The 20,002-nt window shown below is 40.6% G+C and overlaps 3 protein-coding genes and 1 long non-coding RNA gene across 8 annotated transcripts; 3 read left to right on the top strand and 1 right to left on the bottom strand.

The window, feature by feature from the left end:
• The first annotated feature begins 49 nt into the window (after positions 1-49).
• LOC115672778 (ankyrin repeat domain-containing protein 2A-like) lies at positions 50-3,984 on the top strand. The gene is made up of 9 exons (XM_030594725.2): positions 50-172; positions 301-337; positions 1,339-1,493; positions 1,850-2,062; positions 2,150-2,298; positions 2,395-2,563; positions 2,678-2,770; positions 3,363-3,502; positions 3,595-3,984. The coding sequence occupies exons 2-9, from the start codon at positions 304-306 to the stop codon at positions 3,692-3,694; spliced, it is 1,053 nt and encodes a 350-aa protein (XP_030450585.1). The 5' UTR covers positions 50-172; positions 301-303; the 3' UTR covers positions 3,695-3,984.
• Positions 344-1,190, top strand: LOC130138816 (uncharacterized). Its single transcript, XR_008817092.1, has 2 exons — positions 344-482; positions 576-1,190. It is a non-coding gene; the product is annotated as an uncharacterized LOC130138816 (long non-coding RNA).
• A 1,376-nt stretch (positions 3,985-5,360) lies between the features above and the next one.
• LOC115672766 (chloride channel protein CLC-e) lies at positions 5,361-11,564 on the top strand. 4 transcript variants are annotated; one of them, XR_008817082.1, is made up of 7 exons: positions 5,363-6,315; positions 6,761-6,961; positions 8,241-8,707; positions 9,142-9,723; positions 10,078-10,316; positions 10,785-10,975; positions 11,101-11,564. XR_008817082.1 is itself a non-coding variant. In XM_056313957.1 (6 exons), the coding sequence occupies exons 1-6, from the start codon at positions 5,493-5,495 to the stop codon at positions 10,977-10,979; spliced, it is 2,379 nt and encodes a 792-aa protein (XP_056169932.1). In that variant the 5' UTR covers positions 5,361-5,492; the 3' UTR covers positions 10,980-11,564. The 4 variants fall into 4 exon arrangements, 3 of the variants coding, with proteins under 3 accessions (XP_056169932.1, XP_056169931.1, XP_030450561.1); XM_056313957.1 differs by having other exon boundaries at positions 5,361-6,315; positions 10,108-10,316; positions 10,883-11,564; XM_056313956.1 differs by having other exon boundaries at positions 10,785-11,564.
• Positions 11,565-14,606: 3,042 nt separating this feature from the next.
• On the bottom strand, positions 14,607-19,331 carry LOC115672773 (histone deacetylase 19). Of its 2 annotated transcripts, none has more exons than XM_030594715.2 (8): positions 19,020-19,331; positions 18,105-18,645; positions 17,122-17,562; positions 16,558-16,788; positions 15,724-15,794; positions 15,587-15,647; positions 15,035-15,106; positions 14,607-14,949 (listed from the first exon to the last, which is right to left on the bottom strand). In XM_030594715.2, the coding sequence occupies exons 2-8, from the start codon at positions 18,630-18,632 to the stop codon at positions 14,854-14,856; spliced, it is 1,500 nt and encodes a 499-aa protein (XP_030450575.1). In that variant the 5' UTR covers positions 18,633-18,645; positions 19,020-19,331; the 3' UTR covers positions 14,607-14,853. The 2 variants fall into 2 exon arrangements, with proteins under 2 accessions (XP_030450575.1, XP_030450572.1); XM_030594712.2 differs by having other exon boundaries at positions 19,024-19,331.
• Positions 19,332-20,002: the final 671 nt, after the last annotated feature.

The raw sequence follows: 20,002 nt of genomic DNA, 5'->3' as shown, positions 1-20,002 counted from the left end.
AAAAAAAAAAAAGAGGGGTGACGTGTGGGAGGTTAATCCTCTCGCGGGTTCGATCGATTCGGTGATAGGGTTTATTCAATCTCGCGAGCAAGCGAGAGAGAGAGAGGATTCGTTTCCCCCTTCCGTATCCAAATCCTCGTCAAGTTTCCTCCTCGTTCTTTCAGCTCGTCAGGTACTTCCGATTCCTTTTCCCCCCTCTCTCCGTCTCGCCTCCTCCGTTTTCCGGCGATTTCGAAGCCCTCTCTTTCCGCGATTCGTCATCTTCTGTTGACCCGCTCGAGCTTGATTTTTTTTTTGCAGGCAATGGCTTCGAATCCGGTCAAGGACGCTCCTTCCGGTGAGCCTTCTCGATTTGCTTCGCGCTCTTTCATTTTCTTCTTTTTCCTTCGGTTTGACTTCGGTTTCGGTCGTCGATGGTGTATTGTCTCGCTCCGCCGCGAGAGCGTCGGCTTTTGTTGTTGCTGCGTTTGGTGATCGGATCGGTGGTTTCTCCGATTGGCGGTGGGGATTTGTTTGCGCTTGCGTTTGCGTTTGCGTTTGCGTTTGCGTTTGCGTTTGCGTTGTCCCTTCTCAAGGTATGGGATCGGGGAGGCCTTCGTGTGCCGTGTGCGGAGGGCATATGATTTGGGCGGAGTTCGGTGCCGAATCCCGAAGGCAATTGAGCTTGCCGCGTGAGGTCTTGCGGTGTTTGGCTCGGGCATGGTGCTCTGTTAGTTTTTTGTTTTTTCGCTTGCGGCGAACCTGGGCGCCCAGCCTTAATTGAGACAGGGTGCTATGGGATCATTGTTAGCTTTGGCATATGGCTTCTGACCGAGCTGCTTTGGTTTCATGGTTAATGGACGGTTTTGGTAGGACTGGCAGCTTTGGGTGTGACGAAATGAATGTCTTGGATGTGCGCGATGAATGTGCGCACCAGCTTGTGCTCATATATGTGTGTGTGTGCAGGCACTCGTGCGCGAGCGCGGGTGTGTCGATTTTGTTGTTTTATTCATTGCCTGATGTTAATCTGGTTAAGTTTGTCATGAAGAATGCTGATTCTAATAGGAGGAACATGCTGATGATGTAAATAGATTTCACAAAAGTGCTTCACTGGTCTAAAGCTTCCGTTAACTCTCTGGTCCAACTGAGGATAAAGCCTATCTCCTTAAGGAACTGTCTCAATAAAAGTTGAGCATCTGAAATTTATACAAGTGTCGGGAAAGGTGCATATGGTGCTTAATGTGAAGTTTCGTTTCTTATCATGTAAATTGGGGTGCCCTACTTCTTATTGTGTTTGACTTTAATTGTAAGAGCGAGTGTGTTGTATGATAAATTCATGCATTCCTTTTCTTCATCTAGATGAGAAGGTTGAAGTCAAAGCAAATAAGCCTTCTGCATCTGAGTCGTCTGAGGGGCAGGCACAATCAGGTCAAGGCGTGGCTTCTCCTCTGCCAGGAGTTGATTTTGGTGCAGCCAATCCATTTGACTTCTCATCTATGTCCAGCCTGCTCAATGTATGTATTTGGTACTTTCACTCAATATTTGTCTAACCTATGGTGATCAGGCTACTTTTATAAATGATATCAATTTCTGTGATGTATAAGTCGCGTACGATCAAAATAGATGCTGCTGTAGTTATCTTGGAATTGTTACTTCAATGTGATGTCAACAATTGAAGTGTCCGCTTGATGATTTTAGACTAAACAACACCATCTATGGGTATTGCCCAGATTCACTTTTCCTTCTTCCCTGATGTGTCGAGTTGCTTGATCTCCTTTTTCACTGTTTGATTTGCAAAACTTGCCGCTCTGTTATGTAGAGGTTTTCTTTATAAAATGCTATTGATGATTATTAGCATGATTTTGTGTAGGATCCTAGCATCAAGGATTTAGCTGAACAGATAGCAAAGGACCCTGCATTTAACCAAATGGCAGAGCAGCTTCAGAAGACTTTTCAAGGTGTAGCTGAAGATGATGGTGTTCCTCAGTTTGATAGTCAACAGTACATGTCCACCATCCAACAAGTCATGGATAATCCCGACTTCATGTCCATGGCCGAGCGGCTTGGTACTGTACTGATGCAGGTACATTGTGCTTAAGCTCTACTGTGTGGTCCTTATAAAGAATGTCAGGAAGGAAAGGTGGATATCAATATTCTTTTTATTTCTTAGGATCCTGCCATGTCTAGCATGCTTGAGAATTTTTCGAATCCAGCACAAAAAGAGCAAATTGAGGAACGGATGGCACGCATCAAGGACGATCCATCCTTGAAGCATATTTTGGAAGAAATAGAGAAGGGGGGTCCTCCTGCCATGATGAGGTCACCACTGCTGAAACTTTTATGTTTTGGCTATCCAATTTAAGTCGTGGAGAAAACTGCTGCTGTATTAACTTTTGTCCATATGTGTTGCTTTAGGTACTGGAACGATAAAGATGTTCTGCAGAAGCTGGGTGAAGCAATGGGTCTCGCGGTTACGGGAGAAGCAGCAACTTCTGCTCAAAGTTCTGTTCCAGACGAAGAAGATGATTCAGGAAATGAGGATGAGCCTATAGTTCACCAAACTGCTAGTGCTGGTGATGTGGAGGTATGGCATCTATGGAAGTTGCCTTATCATTGTTTTCCCAAGAGATGGTTCACCTGCAGGACACATCTCTTTTCATTTTATGTGCAGAAACTGAAAGACTTTATTTTGCACCAGGGTTTGAAGAAAGCACTTGCTTCTGGTGCTGATAAGGATGAAGTAGATACTGAAGGAAGAACAGCGTTGCATTTCGCATGTGGATATGGAGAGGTATGAGCAAAAAAAGGGTTTATACTGATGTACCGAATTTTTGGGTCTGTTTGGTTCTTTCGGTTCTGTTGGTGCAAGTGGTGTTTTGGACAATACCTTTTTTGGCAGTTCAGTTCAGTCTCAATTTTCTTTAAGAATAAACTGGGCTGCCTATTCTATTTGGTTTTTTCTTTTTGTTTTTGGTGTGAATTGTTGAATAGTCTTTAGAATGGTCAGATAATGTTGGAAAAGTGAGCCCGTGGCAGAAATCTGCATACATTGGCTTTGACAAGCCATAAAATTGATCCGAAAGGATTTACACGGTCTGTACCTCTTGGAGTGTTTAGTTACAGCTCCAGGTATGGTGCCAACAATCTCAAAGCAATTTAGCCCAGTTTCACCCTCGAATCCACTCTTTTGACGTGGTTTGGGTTACTCCTCCAAATCAGTTCAGTTTGGGTGGAACCGTTTCCATTGCTTCTGTTTGGTTCTAAACCCTATTTGGTTTGGTTTAAATCAAACCGGAGGTGTTCTGAGGACTTCTTTTTGTCAGACTTGACTAACTAAAATTTTGAAATAGATGTTGAGGTTCATTAATTTATGCGATATGCAGGATGAGTGTGCTCTGGTCCTCCTTAAAGCAGGAGCGGGAGTGGATGCTCTGGATAAGAACAAAAACACTGCTCTCCACTATGCGGCTGGCTATGGGAGGAAAGAGTGCGTGAAACTTCTGTTGAAGAATGGTGCTGCTGTGTAAGTCCAACTACCCCGTCAAATATTATTATGTACTTCATGGCCATTAATCTGCCCTTATATGTCCCTTATTGCGCTCTTCGTCACTACAGAACCCTGCAGAACATGGATGGCAAGACTCCTATTGATGTCGCAAAGCTGAACAACCAGCACGAGGTACTAGAGCTGCTCGAGAAGGATGCTTTCCTGTAAAAAACAACACATTTTCGCAGCGACGTGGTGTGCTTGGTTTCAGTACATGTCGCTTTCCGGGATCCTTGTAGCTGTTGTTCAGCATGAGGGTTCCTTTCCTCCATATATTGAGGTCATCTTTGCAGTCTTCTATTGTCTAAAATCCAATCACAATCTTATATGCCGCAGCTAGTAAACAATGTTTCCATAGGATGATTTGTGGGTGGTGGGTTTTTTGGGACGATGCAGTGTTGTTGGTGCCTTTATTTTTCACCTGGCAAGCGTGGGCAATGATGCAATAATGTTTACCCCTGTCGTGGCTTGGGAGTTCTTTTCTCTGTCTTCGGCCTGATTCGTGGCTCGAGTTGGTCAAAATAGGCCTTGGTCCTTTTATTCTTCAAGACGATTATGCACATTCATGCTGAATGTCCCGGCCAGCGAATGTCACGGTCGAAATGTTTTTACAAAAGAAACAAAAAATGCCGTTCATCCTCGTGAGCCTTGATTATCTTCAGCTGAGAGCTTTTGGATCCCTTTTCAAGCCACAGAAACTTCAGTTCTTTTAATTACGGTGAGTTACCGAATGTGTTTGTGTTAAGCAGCTGGGGTTTCCTTATATTTTTCTTTTATGGGGTTCAAATTTAAACTTATTGCAATGCAAATAGTGCTTGGACTCTTTCCTTTTTCTTATGAGTTGTAACTGGCGCAGACGCACAATTGCACACGATTTTGGTCGTAAATCTTTCAGCACCACTTGAGAGAAATTATTCAGATTATGTTGGGGTACCAATGGGAATGAGCATTCCTTGGAAGTTGGAATCCCCCTCTCCTTTTACCCTTGGGATATGGTTGGGATTTATGGAGGCGTCGCGATTCCATTTCCATTTTAAACCAAAAATATTAATTGCGAAATTAATTAATTTATAAATCACAGGAGTAAATATTAATTATCACGAACATTTGAATTTGGGGAAATTATAATCGTGGAATTAAATGACTAACTAATTTTATTTAAAAAAAAATTTGATTGTGCATATTGTTGAAATCAGAAATGTGGATTTATGTATTTATAGTTATGAGTTTAGTGTGGATAACTATAATATGAACTGACATCAGATAAATTATTTATGAACACCTAACTGAAAAATTCAGTGCATTAAATTAAGACTAGAATATTAGATTAAATTAATTATGGATTACTAATTGGAAAATTAATTTCCTCTACTAATTAAATTGCAATCAACATTAAATCATATAACGTGTTTTAGTATGACAATAGTGTCACGTAACGAAACGTAAGTTAAGTGAATTCAAGTGTAAGGAGAATCTTATTATGGTTCCATTGTATTCCATCAAAGCTTCTCTCACAAACAAATATGAGAATTCCATTCCATATTCCCACGGTTCATCAAACATCGAGATTAGAATCTTCATTGAAATCCGTTATAATCCATTCTAATTTTATCACCTTGTTTTATTCCATTTTATCGCACCAAACACGATATCAGATCATTACACGGAACTGCATCATTTCGAATTTATAAACTATTACGCGAATATTTTTTTTTGGTTAAAAGACAATAATTTCGATAATATCTTACTTTCTTGTCAATAATTGGATAGACTGAGAGTTAAATTGACACTCCAAGAAGAAAGCTCAGAGAAAGAAAAAAAAAACAGAAACAAAAGCATAAATTGCCCGATGTTTTTTCCTTGAATTAACGTTTTACCTGTCCCTCGTGGAGCAGTTATATATATACAACTGAGTTCGATCTCGGCGACACGCTCTTGAGGCTTAGTTGCTTCCTCCTCCTTATCCATGAAACAGCGCCTGAAGCAGAAAATGAAAGCAGCAATGGCGAGCTTCCATCATTCACTGCTCATCTCCAGCTCGCACCAACCCCCACTTCCGCTCTTCTCCGAAACCTCAATCCCCAAATCCTCTCTGCCACTTTCGCCGCCGCCGTCGTTCTTGCTCTTGAAGCGCTCGTCTTCTTCATCTCCATCTCCCGCCGCCAACAGCGTCATCCGCATTCGCTGCTCGAGATACGGAGAAGACGACTCGTCCCTTCTCCAAGACGATGACGTCGACGACGCTCTCGCCCCGCGGGAGCAGACCCGACAGAGAGGCGGAGGCGGTGTCGTGGGAAGCGTGATCCAAGAAGCTTTGTCGCGGGAAAGCGGGAACTGGGTTATCGTGTCTTCTTGCTTAGTGGGTCTCTTGACTGGCATTAGCGTAGTGATATTCAACAGTGGGGTTGACGAGATTCGCGATTTGTTCTGGGACGGGATACCTTCTAGGGGAGCTTCGTGGCTCAGAGAAGAGCCCATTGAGGCTATCTGGACGCGGGTCATTCTTGTCCCTGCTTGCGGTGGTCTGATCGTGGGGGTGCTGAACGCGGTTAGGAGTGGTTTAGAAGAGGTTGGTGAGGGAGGAGATATAGTGAAGGTCGGATTGAGGCCATTCCTTAAGGCTGTGGCTGCTTGTGTTACTCTAGGTACGGGGAATTCTCTGGGCCCGGAAGGTCCCAGTGTGGAGATTGGAGTGTCGGTAGCGAAGGGCGTTGGCAAACTGTTTGATAATAGTTCACAAAGAAGGCTCTCGCTTGTGGCGGCGGGGTCTGCTGCTGGAATTTCCTCAGGTGGATATTTACCTGGACAGCTCACTTGCCTTCTGCGTCGCTTTAACACACCCTTTACATAGAAATTTTCAGTTTCTGCAGAAGGGCATGTTTCTCTGTTCAGGGTTTTCTGTTAGGGTTTAATATAGGAAGTTTCAATGGCAATGCAAGGTAGTTTAGTTAAATGATTGGCAGTTTCATTTTTTTAATGTCCTTTCATGTTTTATTCCATAGGAAGCTTTACTAACAATGCAAGGTAGTTTAGCAAAGAGATTGGGAGTTTCGTAAGTTCAATGTTAATTCATATTTATTCCTAAAGAAGAATTACAAAATGAATATCTGAAGCAGGTGGGCATAAATTGGCATTGAGGAAAGGTGCCCCGTAGCATCCTAATCCTAAAGGAGATCAGGCTAAACCCCTCCTGATGTTTCTCCGGAATTCTTATACTTGTTCGTTTGTGTTTAGGTTTTAATGCTGCTGTTGCTGGTTGTTTTTTTGCTGTGGAGTCTGTCTTGTGGCCCTCCCCAGCAGATTTATCCATGTCACTTACAAATAACACCTCTATGGTTATCCTCAGTGCTGTTATAGCTTCGATAGTATCAGAAGTTGGTCTTGGCTCTCAACCAGCCTTCAAAGTCCCACTATATGACTTCCGATCGCCTGGGGGTAAGTCATCCATTATCAATGCTCGCCACTTACATAGACATGCTTATTTAGTCTTCTAAATGGAGGCTTCTGTTAGACATGTTTTCTGATTAATAAAAGAGTAGCAACTGGTGCCATACATGCAAATCGCAGCTTAAGATTTTAAATTGCATGTCAAATTTGCTTAAAAAAAGAAAGCAACTACATGTCAAATTGTCTTGATAAATTATGTGCTCACTGCTCTCTCTCTCTCTCTCTCTCTCTCTCTCTCTCTCTCTCTCTCTCTCTCTCTCTCTCTCTCTCTCTCTCTCTCTCTCTCTCTCTCTCTCTCTCTCTCTCTAACCATGTTTACTTTGACATGCATCAGCCATATGGACGGTAAAATTAGTTTATCGTGGGCTTCAATAATCATGCATAGAGAACCTCAAAAGGCTTCTAACTCCATCTTGAAGTTTTACTTCCTAGATTTTAAAGTTTAAAGTACTCTAATGTTTAAGGCACTGAAATAGATGTAGAAGACACTAAAGATTTATGCCTCACCCAATTGCCTTTTGGACTTTTACAAGTCATAGTTCAATCGTTGTGTTAATGTGACTTTACTAGCTTAAAGCAATTCTTGAGAATACTCTAAAACATTCGGAAGATTAGTTTTGGAAAGCATTCGACTCTAAGGGTTCATTGCCTAGATCAGGAATCTTATTCTTAGTTTTGATACATCTGCAACCGTTCATTTGCATCTAGAGCAGTACCTCGGATGCAACTACTTTCTTCGGTTGTGCACACTGGTTCAAGTTTTGGGTCACTAATGGTTATTACCTAAGTCTCTCTTTCACTGATTGAATGGACAAGAAAGTGGCTGCTTCTGCTGCCATCGCAAGTGCTGACTTGAAATTCACAGACTGCCTCGGTTCTAGTAACTCTTTGAATGGCTAGATAGACTCTGTATTTATCGAAATTATTCTTAGATAATCTCACCATTGCTAGCTTTGTGGATAGTGATCATTAAAATTATTTTCTATGTCGATGCTTTCTATGCTGTTATAGACACAGGTGCCACAATTTGCTACTATTTGTCCTTATGTCTTATTTTGCAGAAAATTGCTGCAACTCTTTGTTGGTAAACATGTCGTCCACCTCTTGTGAACCTTATTGTCCATGTGATGATTGGCTAAAGAATCCGGATTGCTCACATGATTTATGCATGACTGTATCTGATGAGCATTTCTGCTCATAACTTCAAATCTTGGAGGAACAACAGTTCTATTTTTGCTTATCTGGAATTTGTTCAATTCTTTTTCAGAACTCCCATTGTATCTTCTATTGGGTGCCCTATGCGGCTTGGTTTCACTGGCATTGTCTAGATGTACATCATATATGTTGGTCATTGTTGACAATATTCATGAAGCCACCGGAATGCCAAGGGCTGCCTTTCCCGTAATGGGTGGCTTAACAGTTGGCATAATAGCCTTGGCATATCCTGAAATACTCTACTGGGGTTTTGAGAATGTTGACATTTTGTTGGAATCTGGGCCGTTTGTAAAAGGTCTATCTGCTGATCTATTGCTTCAACTAGTAGCTGTTAAAATACTAGCAACTTCTCTGTGCCGCGCTTCAGGATTAGTAGGTGGTTTCTATGCCCCTTCCCTCTTTATTGGTGCAGCAACTGGGACAGCGTATGGGAAATTAATTAGTTCTGCACTTTCCCAGTTGAATCCAATATTCCATCTCTCCATTTTGGAAGTGGCATCACCTCAAGCATATGGCCTGGTACTTCTCCATAATTTAATCGTCATCAGCACTGTCGATTTTTGGACCGACATACACGAAAACATAAATGCTAACAAATGCTAACAAGCATTTCTCTGCTGCGTAATCTGACCAGAAAGGTGTCAGATGCTGACTAATGCGTATTTCATGTCAAGAAGCTGCGTAAGGAATCTATGAGAATAAGAATCATTAATATCAGTCAACCCACAAAAGAGAAAGCTTTTCGTACACGCAGATTGCTTAGGCTTGAGATTGTTGGTTGGCATTATGGAAATATTACTTTGACATCTTGTTGGGTTCTTGTGTAAATATAACCATGCAGCAAATGGGGCAGTGTAAAACATCAATCACTTACAAATCCACTTTACTATGATTTCAGAGACCCTTTTGGTCTTTATGCATCAAATGCCCAATGACGGAAAATTTTGTTGCAGGTAGGAATGGCTGCTACTCTGGCAGGGGTGTGTCAGGTGCCTCTTACTTCAGTTCTGTTGCTTTTTGAACTGACACAGGACTATCGGATAGTTCTACCGCTACTTGGGGCTGTTGGATTGTCTTCATGGATTACATCTGGACAGTCCAAAAGAAGAGATAGCAAGGACAGTAGAAAGCTAGATGACAAGGGTGCCACAAAAACTTACAAAGGAAATACTCCTGTAACTTCAAAATTTGAAACTTCCGGCAACAGAAGTGAAGTACCTTCTTCTTACACACTAGTTGAAACAACTGCAAATGCCTATAACCTTTGTGATGTCGAAAGTTCGCTATGTCTGGAGGAGCCTACTACTGGAAGTGAAGAGTTGGAAGGAAAAGTTCTGGTTGCACAGGCCATGAGGACAAGATATGTCAGTGTCCAAGGAAGAACTTTGCTGTCAGAAGCTGTGAGCCTCATGCTCGCAGAGAAGCAATCATGTGCAGTAATTGTTGATGATGACAGAATTTTGGTCGGGCTTCTTACGCTAGAGGACATTCAAGGATTCATCAGATCTTCTACTACCAGAAGGAAAGAACCAAAGGTTGGCACACTCCTTTTCGATTCTACTATCATATTTAGCTTAAAATCTGCTTTAAAAATGTTTTTTGAATGGAATATAATGTGACTGATCCTACAAGTCTAGAGTAATACCACAAAGTTTCCTTGACATATATGACCCTGAAAATCAACTGAATGTAAGGAAGAACGACCCTGGAAATCATTTTTGATGGAAGGAAGAAAAGTAAGTTTTAGTGATGAAATGGCCAAGTGGGAAGTTTAATGAGGAAGGATGGATATTGTATACATATTAATTTGTCAGACAACATCTTCTGCGACTAGTGCCTTTCTTCACATGTTTTTTGCCCCATTAATGTAAGGCGTTTTACTTGCATAGATATTACAGTATGTTGACTTTTCCTCACAGGAGCTATTAGTATCCGAACTGTGTTCTCTTGAGGATGGCAAATGTCAAGTCCCCTGGACGGCAGTTCCTAGCATGAATCTTCTTTATGCTCGTACATGTATGAATAGGCATGGCTTGAGCCATGTTCCAGTTGTTTCAGAGCAGATCAAAGATCATAGAGGACACCCTGTTGGTCTTTTGGACACAGAGTGCATCAGCCTAACTTGCAGGTTTCGTCCCCAACTTCAAGCACTCTCTAATTGATAACTCCTAATACAAGTTCACCAGAAAACACATTGTCTTATTTCACTTGGCTCACGTATTATTTTCACAAATTCACAATGAAAAGCAGCAGCACCAGAAGTGGCTGTAATTCATTAGGGTCTTGTCAGAAACTTCACTTCGATTCACTAAACAAAATGTCGGGAGGAGAACATAGGTTAACCAAAAACATGTCTACAAATTCAGTGCTTTTAGGTATGTCCTACTCATAAAGGACAGACTTACTGCTCAGATATCACAGGTGAGATGGGAAAGTATCAACTCTATTTTGTGCGCGCGCACGAATGTGTCATTTTCCCTATTTGTGGGTGAGTGTGTGATATGCCGCATTTGTGTGTGTCCACACAAGTGTAGAGATGCACACATAGGTATGTATTTTGATTTCCGTTTGTCTCTTTTTCTCCTTTTCCATGCAGAGTTCTGGCGATGAAAGAATTATTTAAATGACAAGTTCCACTCCTGGGATCAGTGCTTGACAATGATTGTCTCCTCGTGAAATCTTTAGATTATAAAGCACCTATCATTACAAGATGGACAAAAGGTCATGCATAACGCAGCACAGGCACAGACCAGATCCCCGTTTGAAAGCAGCAAAGCAACTTCCTAGGTAGGTTTTGCTCGATCAACATTAATTGTATCTGGCCGCTTCAATGAGTACTTCCACCAGCTATTTTGAAACTACCTTTGGGCCTATAAAGCTTAGGAAGATAACATCCACATCCATCTTTATAGAAAGGCGTGGCAAGGAGTAGTCATAATTCAGAAAGGGACTGTTATGGTGCCTGAAATTCTTTAGCAGCTTGGGTAATTTGGAAGTTGCTGATGTTTGGGGAGTTCGACTGTAGCGGATGTGTTCCAGTGACAAGAACGTGCATCTCAGACGGTTCTCTATGCCATAAAACCCAGGAGCCGAGGAGCAGACTACGTTGTGACAACTCCATTTTTGAATTGCCGCGGGCTAATATTAGAACTCACTTGACAGTTCTGCAAATGAGAAATAGAAAGACACGGACAGCTGATACTTGACATGAAGCTCATTATACTTTCCAATCACCGATTTTTATTTGGGTATTCGATAGTGGAAACATAAATGCATTTTGAACAGGCACTGTATATAATCAGAACAACAATATGGGAAGTTTCTTGTATATCATCTAATGACGTGCTACCCGCTGGATAAGGCAAAGTTTTCCGACGTCTAAAGCATGGCATACTCCTGACAATGACCACTGGAACTACTCTCAAACCTAGTGACGATGATCCTGTAATGATTTCTGGAACTCTCACTGTTAAACATTTATGTAACACCTCGAATTTCCATAAAATTACGTTCTTAGCACAAGCGGAAAGCAAACCATAATCAAATTAAACATTTCTCGCTCAGTGGACACATCCAGTGCAAAAATACCACATCTTCATTTCCCATTTTTTATTTGTATACAAGGATGATTTGGATTATATCATCATCAAACACCAAACAGAAGACAACGCCTGGGAGGTCATAAAGGTGTCTACTCCCCCTATGCCATCCAAGTGAAATCAACTGTTTTCACCAATCTCCAATTACCCAGCCTCATGGTCATAGCCAAAAAGTGAGTAATAAGCAAGGTCGATCCTGGTTTCGTAACATCTTCCAACGAAGGGATATTCATTCTAGTTATCTGAAAAAAATGTAAATCAACAGAAGTGAGCTAACGCTCAATAAGAGATAAGACCAGTTTATAAACCGATCGATCTTACTAACTCTCGATTCCTAGGACACACCTACATGATATGCATTTTAGGCAAACAAGTATGATTAATAACATCTTTGAAAACCATCAATATCAAGCAATTTGAATGGGATCATTCACTCAAATGCAAGTAGATGGCATATTATCTCATAATACCACATCGTATTTCATCAATTTACACACATGAGTTCACATTCGTCACTGGCCAGGACCATCTCGATTCACAAGCATCTCGACTAACGAGGCATCGTCACCACCAACTCATGGGGAACGGAATCATTCATACCCTTTGCCACGCCTCAGCCCATTCATCACGGGTGTCCTCTTCAATAGTGAGGATAAATACACTATTGTACATCCGCGTGATTATGGTTATTTCTTAACATAATACCATAGCAAAATCATGTCATACCATGACTACAAGAGCCATGTCATACAATGACTACACGAGTCATGTCATCATAAGATTTCATATCATCTCAACCTTGTAGAGAAACGTTCCATACGGTAAAACATCTGGCTGACTTCAGAGTCTTATCCATAACTCATACAAGGGAATTTGCTCAGTGACGAATAGGCCGTGGCAAAGGTCTTAATCACTTGGCATTATTCTCATACATTTCATAGCAATTGTTACATACATCTCATCATTTGCCATTTCTCATGCATAATCACATTTGTCCCATCATTTGACGTCACATCAAGGTCAATCATATCTCATTAGAAAGCAAAGAATGTATAGATTTTGTCTCCATAAGACATCAAGTTCAAATTCCCTAAGGTTTCACGTGAGAAATTGTGCATCTTTGAAATTGGGTAAATCTGGGCAGTTTTGCACAGTAACGGAAATTCCTTCAAAATAAATAGTAGATGGACTCCGAAAATTCTAAAATTTGAATATGATATAAAAAACACTTGCATAAACATTTTTCATGAAGAAACCAAATTCCAAATATTTTTGTAAGTATCTCATTTACTATCTCAAAAACGGACTAAAAATTTCTCACTGGAACAGAATGTCCACTTCACAAATTATTCCTCTTCCAGTAACCAAATCACCTTCAAATGCTTTGAAATTTTTATATGTCATAGAAAGAACAATCCTTTACAACTTTTGTGAAGGGAGTTTGTTAATATTCGTACCAGAAAATTTTATAAAAAATCGAGAAAGGATGAAAATCTCAAACTGTTCAATTCTGGGTGGTTAACCCGGTTTGAAGGTAAGACTTCATGTGACCCAAATCAACTCAGAAAAATCCAGATTTAAAGTATGTTAAACCTCAAGATGTGAAGAACAACTTTTGTGAAGAAAATAACTTCAAATTCGACCCACAAAAGTCTCTACAAAAATAGTAATTTGAAGAGGTATAGTAACAACAAATCTGGTTTTCCAAAACCAAACTTCAAGGATTCAATCTCTAATTGATACTCACGAATCTTCAACCCACAAAACTCATTTCCAGAAGCTTAAATAGACATGCAACACCCAATTTTAGGTCTGGTCATACCCATTCATGCACAATAAACATCAAGAACCACACAAGCAAGCCACCAAATTACATCTACAACTCAATACTAACAAAATCAAGGGTGTAGGAAGATTGGAAGGCTTAGAAATGGGTCTCATCTCCTTGCCTTAGCTTCTAGGACCGATTCTTCCCTTATCTTGAGCTTTGGCCGTGAGTTCCAAGATGAACCAGTGAAGAATTTATGCTGAAGCAGAGAAGAATTTGGTGCTGGAACAGAGGAGAGAGAGTCGGCTAGAGAGGGGAAAGAAACCAAGAGGGGTGAGAGGGAAGTGAGAGTGAGGGAGAGGTTGCTGCCGAGAGTTCAAGGGAAAGAGAGAGAGAGCTATGATAATTCTTCATCATGAGCCCCAAGATGGTGTGTCCAACAAGCCTCCCAACTTGCACAACAAGCCTCCCCACCTTGCATTAAATCTGATTGACTAATGTGAATAGTAAACATGATTATATAGACTAAATAATTCAATTTGCATGCTGAAATTCTGCCCTAGATGACCGGTTACACATTGATCTCTTCAATTGTCCAATACACTCCAAAGATTTTCGGATTAAAATATGCCAAACGCTTGATCATCGATATTCCGAAAGTATCTCGATAATTACTAATCAATTCTTGGCCATTTCCAATTAGCAATTCATATAATGCCACTAATCAGTTATGCGAATTTTTGGGATGTCACATTTTAAGTTGTAATTATTGTATCATACTCATACATTCTTGCGTGCGCTGTGAGATCAATGTGGTGGTGAAACAGATAAAAATAAAAACTCAGTTTAATTCGGTCTCTCATGCGTTTTGTTCAGCCGTAGTCGTTCCGTTGGTGCAATCGGCAAGATATAGAGTGGGATGGGTGCAAAGATCATCAAAACAACCAGCCATATATAGTCGCATTGTTGCAATATCTTAAGAAGAAATGTCACAACTGCATAATTTCTTAGCCAGTATTAGGAACTCTGAAAATCAACCACACATTACCTCTATCACAAAACTATGAAGATTTCATTGAGCCGTTTAAATTCTAATGAATTGTACTGGGAGTTCAATAGCTTAACTGTCGACTTTACACAAAATCAGAATGTCTGGATCTATAAAACACAAGGAAGCAGTATTTGCTGAGGTTTAATTTAGCAAAATAGTTCACAGAAAAAAGAGCCTACGTTCCACATCATAAGCTTTAAGTATTTGCCACAGAAGCATTACAAGTCAATTACCAACAATGGACAATCTATTTAGGGAATATTTGCTCAGATGGTTTGTTCATATTGTCTTGCTCCATTTTCACGCTCTGTTCATCTGTTATCATAGAATTCATATCAGACACCTGCAAAAACCACATGAATGGAGCTTAATATGCCAGTCCGTTGATCAAAATGTATGATGGTTGTGTATTTTACAGCTTCAGTCACCTTTAGAGATGCATTATCCTCTTGTGCTGCGTCAAGCGCTCTACCATGATCTATAGATGCTTTCTGAGAATCCTGCGATAGAAGGTGCAGAGTAATTAGGTCAAATATTGCAGCACCAGAAGCAAAAGAACCTCAACCAGAAAGAAGTCTTCCCTCGGCTTTTTGACAGAGAAACAAGAGAGTTATTTCGAGATTTTGAATCGTACGAAATCGAGTTTAAAAAGCTGTAAACTAAAGCTCATTGGCTGTCACTGACATGTCATTATGTCAGGTTAGTGATGTTATTTGTGCATTTTGATATTCCAATATTCCACAATCTGTACATGTGCAACATTACTTAAAACATCTCACAAAGTGGGCTTTACTGCAAAAATTGAAAGAATAATGCATGGACTACAACTGAAGGATATCCACAATTTTCACACAAAAGAGGGCACAAAAAGAAAAACTTACGAAGTGGATAGGACAATCTTACAAATCTGAAATTAAAATATTTTATTAAAAAGAATAGTACTTAAAATTACACGTTAGTTATATAAGAAGCGGACCAACCTGCTCTTTGACCTCAGGTTCTACTATTAGTTCTCTCTTTACTCTGCTAGGCAGGGGCTTGCTGCAATATTATAAGTTCAGTTAGCTATATATCAATGAAATAAGATGGAAGTGAATAAAGAGGATAAAAAACATACCGATCTTCATCAACATCCATGTCAGAGTCTGGATCCCATCTTTCATCAGGATCTTCTTGATCTTCATCAGCCTAGAAATTGCAAAAAAAAAAACAAAAAATCAAGTTCCATAAAGTTAAGATGAAACAGTCATGCAACCAGCGATTAAACCAATGCCACAAACTAATACTTTTGAAATTTAAGATCTTCCAGAAATGCAATCATAGGAATGTTATTTCACCAATATCACATATTCACGAATATTTAGCATACAAGACACTGTGAGTTTGAGGTAAAAGATATTAGAAAAAATCTTGACACATTAGAGTTAGGGCTGGCAATTTACAACACAAGTTAACACGTTTATGCACGATTATATGGAAAACCCAAAAGTAATACAAACTGACACAAATTTAACATACATGTTGTATAGCATAATTAGTAAAACGCAGGTTTATTGAATGACACGACTTAAACAATTACAAAACCCAATTATGACACGTGAACACGAATGACCAGCCCTAATCTGGGTAAGGCAAAGCTGCCACTTGTATCACAACAGTCCATTTAACTAGCTAAAAGGATGGGTGCAATTAAGAGACTGGGGCATCTCACAGCATTTTACTGCTCCAGTAGATAAAACAAAATTCATGATTATTGCTTCATCATAAAGATGGGGTCAACAAGAAATATGCTTTCCTTGATTATCGAGAGTAGATGCATATATGGGCATAAAAACTAGGATAAGAAAAAACAACGGAAAAGCATTCTCATTATCATCTGACAGATTCTTTCCCATACAAAAAAATAAGCAATCACTTTATAAAGTATGGCATATTAGCCAGAGAAACCAACCTCTGGGAGCTCGGTATCGGGAGGCCTTTCTTGGAATTGGACACTGGGTGCATGCTGGAGCTTAGAGAGATTATCGAGAAGCTTCGATCTTATCTCCTCCAGCAATTGTCGCGAATTTTTGTTTTCCATGTTACTCGGAGCAACATGAAGAGTATAGTCAGGACCGAAGTATTCATAATATTCGTGCTGTGGCATCTTATCCTCAACTTCAAGTCCAAGGGCAACTCCGGTCTGCCTCAGAGATACCAAATTAATTACAGAGCAATTACTCAAATAGAACACTACAAAATTACTATTGCAAGCATTAAAATACTAACAATGACAAGAGTGTATACTAGCTGGATAGGATGAGAAGGGATAGTATATCGCTTTTAGAGTTTGCCTACAATAATAGCTTTAAGAACTCCATTTCCATGAAGTTTCTTATGTCTAATCCCATGACTGGACTCTGGAACAAGACAGATTATAAGACCTGGCCCTTCCACTAGCCAATGAAACCTAATTATTTATAGTGTCGTATACGTGATTAAAAGTGCTCCAAAGAACATCAAAACAACAAAATACCTCATAGCACCAGCAACGAGCAACATTACGAATGGTATAACCACCGCCTCCTAGCAGCAACACTGGCACATTGAATGATCTCATGTATCTGACACACTCTGCATGTCCTTTAATTGATAGATTGAAGCATCCTAATCTGTCTCCTGACAAAGAGTCGGCACCACATTGAAGGACCACAGCACCGGGTTTGAAAACCTCCATTACTTTTCCAATTATTGGTTTGAACAGAGAATGGTAGCTTTCGTCGTCAATCCCATCATCCAATGGAACATTGAGGGAGTAATATTTCCCTTTACCATATCCTACATCACGTATATCGCCAGTACCAGGAAAGTAATCACCAAATTTGTGAAATGAAACAGTCATGACCCTATCAGTCGTGTAGAAAGCCTCTTCAACACCATCCCCATGGTGAATATCAATATCCACATACAAAACACGCTGCAAAGTTAACAGATAAAAAAACGGTAAGGAACTAAACAGAGAAAATGATAGATACTATGAGTCATAGTTGGCTGTGTGGATTAGTTAACTCATAATCTAACATTAGATGCTGTTGACATAACATGTGAAATATACCTAATGTCTTTTGCTTCGATCTTTAAAACAAAAAGGTTGCATTCGAGACTATAAACAAAACTGAAAAAGATGCATTCTCCCTCGTACTTGACACACAGACCATTCCAATGGGATGATGAGCATGATTGTCAGTAGTGCCACCATGCTCAACATGATGGGTAGGGAAGGAGAATTTAGCAAACTAAATCCATTAACCAAATTGAGAAAACTCCATATCTGATTTTTTTTAATCTATCAATTAGGAAGCCTCTAACGATTAGATAAGATAACAGCTATAGAGCGTTCTTCTTCTGTAATGAACATAAGCAAAATCACAAGCAATCATTTAGAGGACTCGTAATCAAGCCAATGTACACAGGTCATTTGATAAAGCATTTAAATGAACAGATGCTAATCACGCTAACCTCATGCTGTTTAAGGAGCTCCAATATGGCAAGCACGATGTCATTGACATAGCAAAATCCAGAAGCCTCGCACTTCTTAGCATGATGCAGCCCACCCGCCCAGTTGATAGCAATATCGCAGAGACCGTGATTCAACTTCACGGCACCACCAACCGAGCCTCCGGCATAAGTTTGACAGAAAGAGTAAAGGCCATCGAACACAGGACAATCCTCGCCGACATTGAACCTCTTGAGCTGCCTCAGCTGATCCTGCTGCGTCTCCGGGGTTATACTCCTAAGGAACGAGACGTAGTCGTCGGCATGGAAGCGGCAAAGATCCCTATCTCTCGCAGGGATGGGCTTGAGGACCTGCATATGCTGAAGCAAGCCATAGTGCGCCAACAGGGCGTGCGTCATGCGGATTCTATGCGGCTTCATCGGATGCCCTTGGCCGTAGTAGTAATTGCCGACTTCAGGGTCATAGAAGTAACATATCTTCCGCTTCACCCCATCAGGCCCAGACGGGAGAGAGTTCCCTCCAGTATCCATCACTTGTCAAGTTCTGTTTTTTTACCCAGTAAACCCTAGTCAGATGCAACACCCTCGAAAGAACAGGGGAACGGAAACTCCGACAAATTGCTCAGATCAAGATTCGACGCGAAAACAAGAAAACACGGCCACGTTCAATGTACAAAACACAGGAGACGACGACAACAACAACAACAACAACAACAACAACAACAATAACAAACAGGAGGCTACAGAGATTCAACTACCCAGTTCCATAAAATCCCAGAAAAACAACGACGAAAGTCGACAAAAACGATGAAAGAAGAGGCGAGAGGATATGCAAAGCAGCGAGCTTGATGCGAAGATGAAGAAAAAACGCGAGGTCATGAAGGCGAAAAAAACAGCGAGGCGGCGAAAGCTCCATACTTACTTCGGATTTCGGATTTCGAGCAAAATGTCTCTCCCAAAGTAATGATCTTTGAAGCTTTTCACGGACTCTCCCTCTCCCTCTCTCCCCCTCTCTCTCTCTCTGTGGGGCTTTCTCTCTCTCTCTTTCTCTGGGGCTTTCTCTCTTGGTTTTTACTCCAGAGGCGAAGCAGCGAGGCGCGATGCAAGAACGAACACCAGCACGATGTTAACCAGACGCATCAAATTGGCCCTTTTATGTTCATAAGACAAGGCCGAAGGAAGAAGAAATCTTGCATTCTTTAGATTTTCTCACTCCTAAAATCTTAGGAATTGCTTACTTTCATCATTATCATTAATATTATTATCATTATCGTTCTCGTTATATGTATTTTCCGTTTCGATTATCGTTTTGAACCTCGAGATCCCGTGGTTGGGCCGGTCGCATCGAAGAGTGATGGGCTGGGCTAGTTGGGTCCAGAGGCCCAACCGAACCCCGTGCTCGTCGTTTTCAAGTCGGCATTCCACGTCACGATGGATTAGTTGGGGAAATACTAGGCTTTACTAAAATTGGCTCATTGGATAATGTTTTGGACAGTTATTGATTCGTGAATATGACTCCCTCATTTAAAGGGTTACTCTCAATTTAGTGCATCACTTAAGCCCGTCTTAATAAGTTGAGAACGCTCTTTTGGTAAATAATCTATCTTATTCTTTATTTCCCCCACCCACCAAAGGGATGTAACCAACGTAGCTTTGAATTACTATCAAGCTACTTAAATTTACCTTGAAACGATAAACCAAGGGAATTTTTATTAGGTACATTACCGACGTAAAGGTTTTTTCATACATTCACTGTTGAATGGATGACACATAGATGAATCTGGTTAAATAGATATTTTCAAGTCAGCACGACATGTCACGATGCATTAGTCGAAAGAAATGCTAGACTTACTAAAATTGGTATAAAAAAAATTGATTCGTTGAATCATGAGTTGGGCTGC

The sequence above is a fragment of the Syzygium oleosum genome, unplaced genomic scaffold (genome assembly GCF_021117445.2).
Source record: "Syzygium oleosum isolate NSW1041296 unplaced genomic scaffold, Sole_v2.1 Sole_v2.08, whole genome shotgun sequence".
NCBI classification, from domain to species: domain Eukaryota; kingdom Viridiplantae; phylum Streptophyta; class Magnoliopsida; order Myrtales; family Myrtaceae; genus Syzygium; species Syzygium oleosum.
Note: the sequence above shows the minus strand (reverse complement) of the source record. Positions and strands in the feature narration are given on the sequence as shown.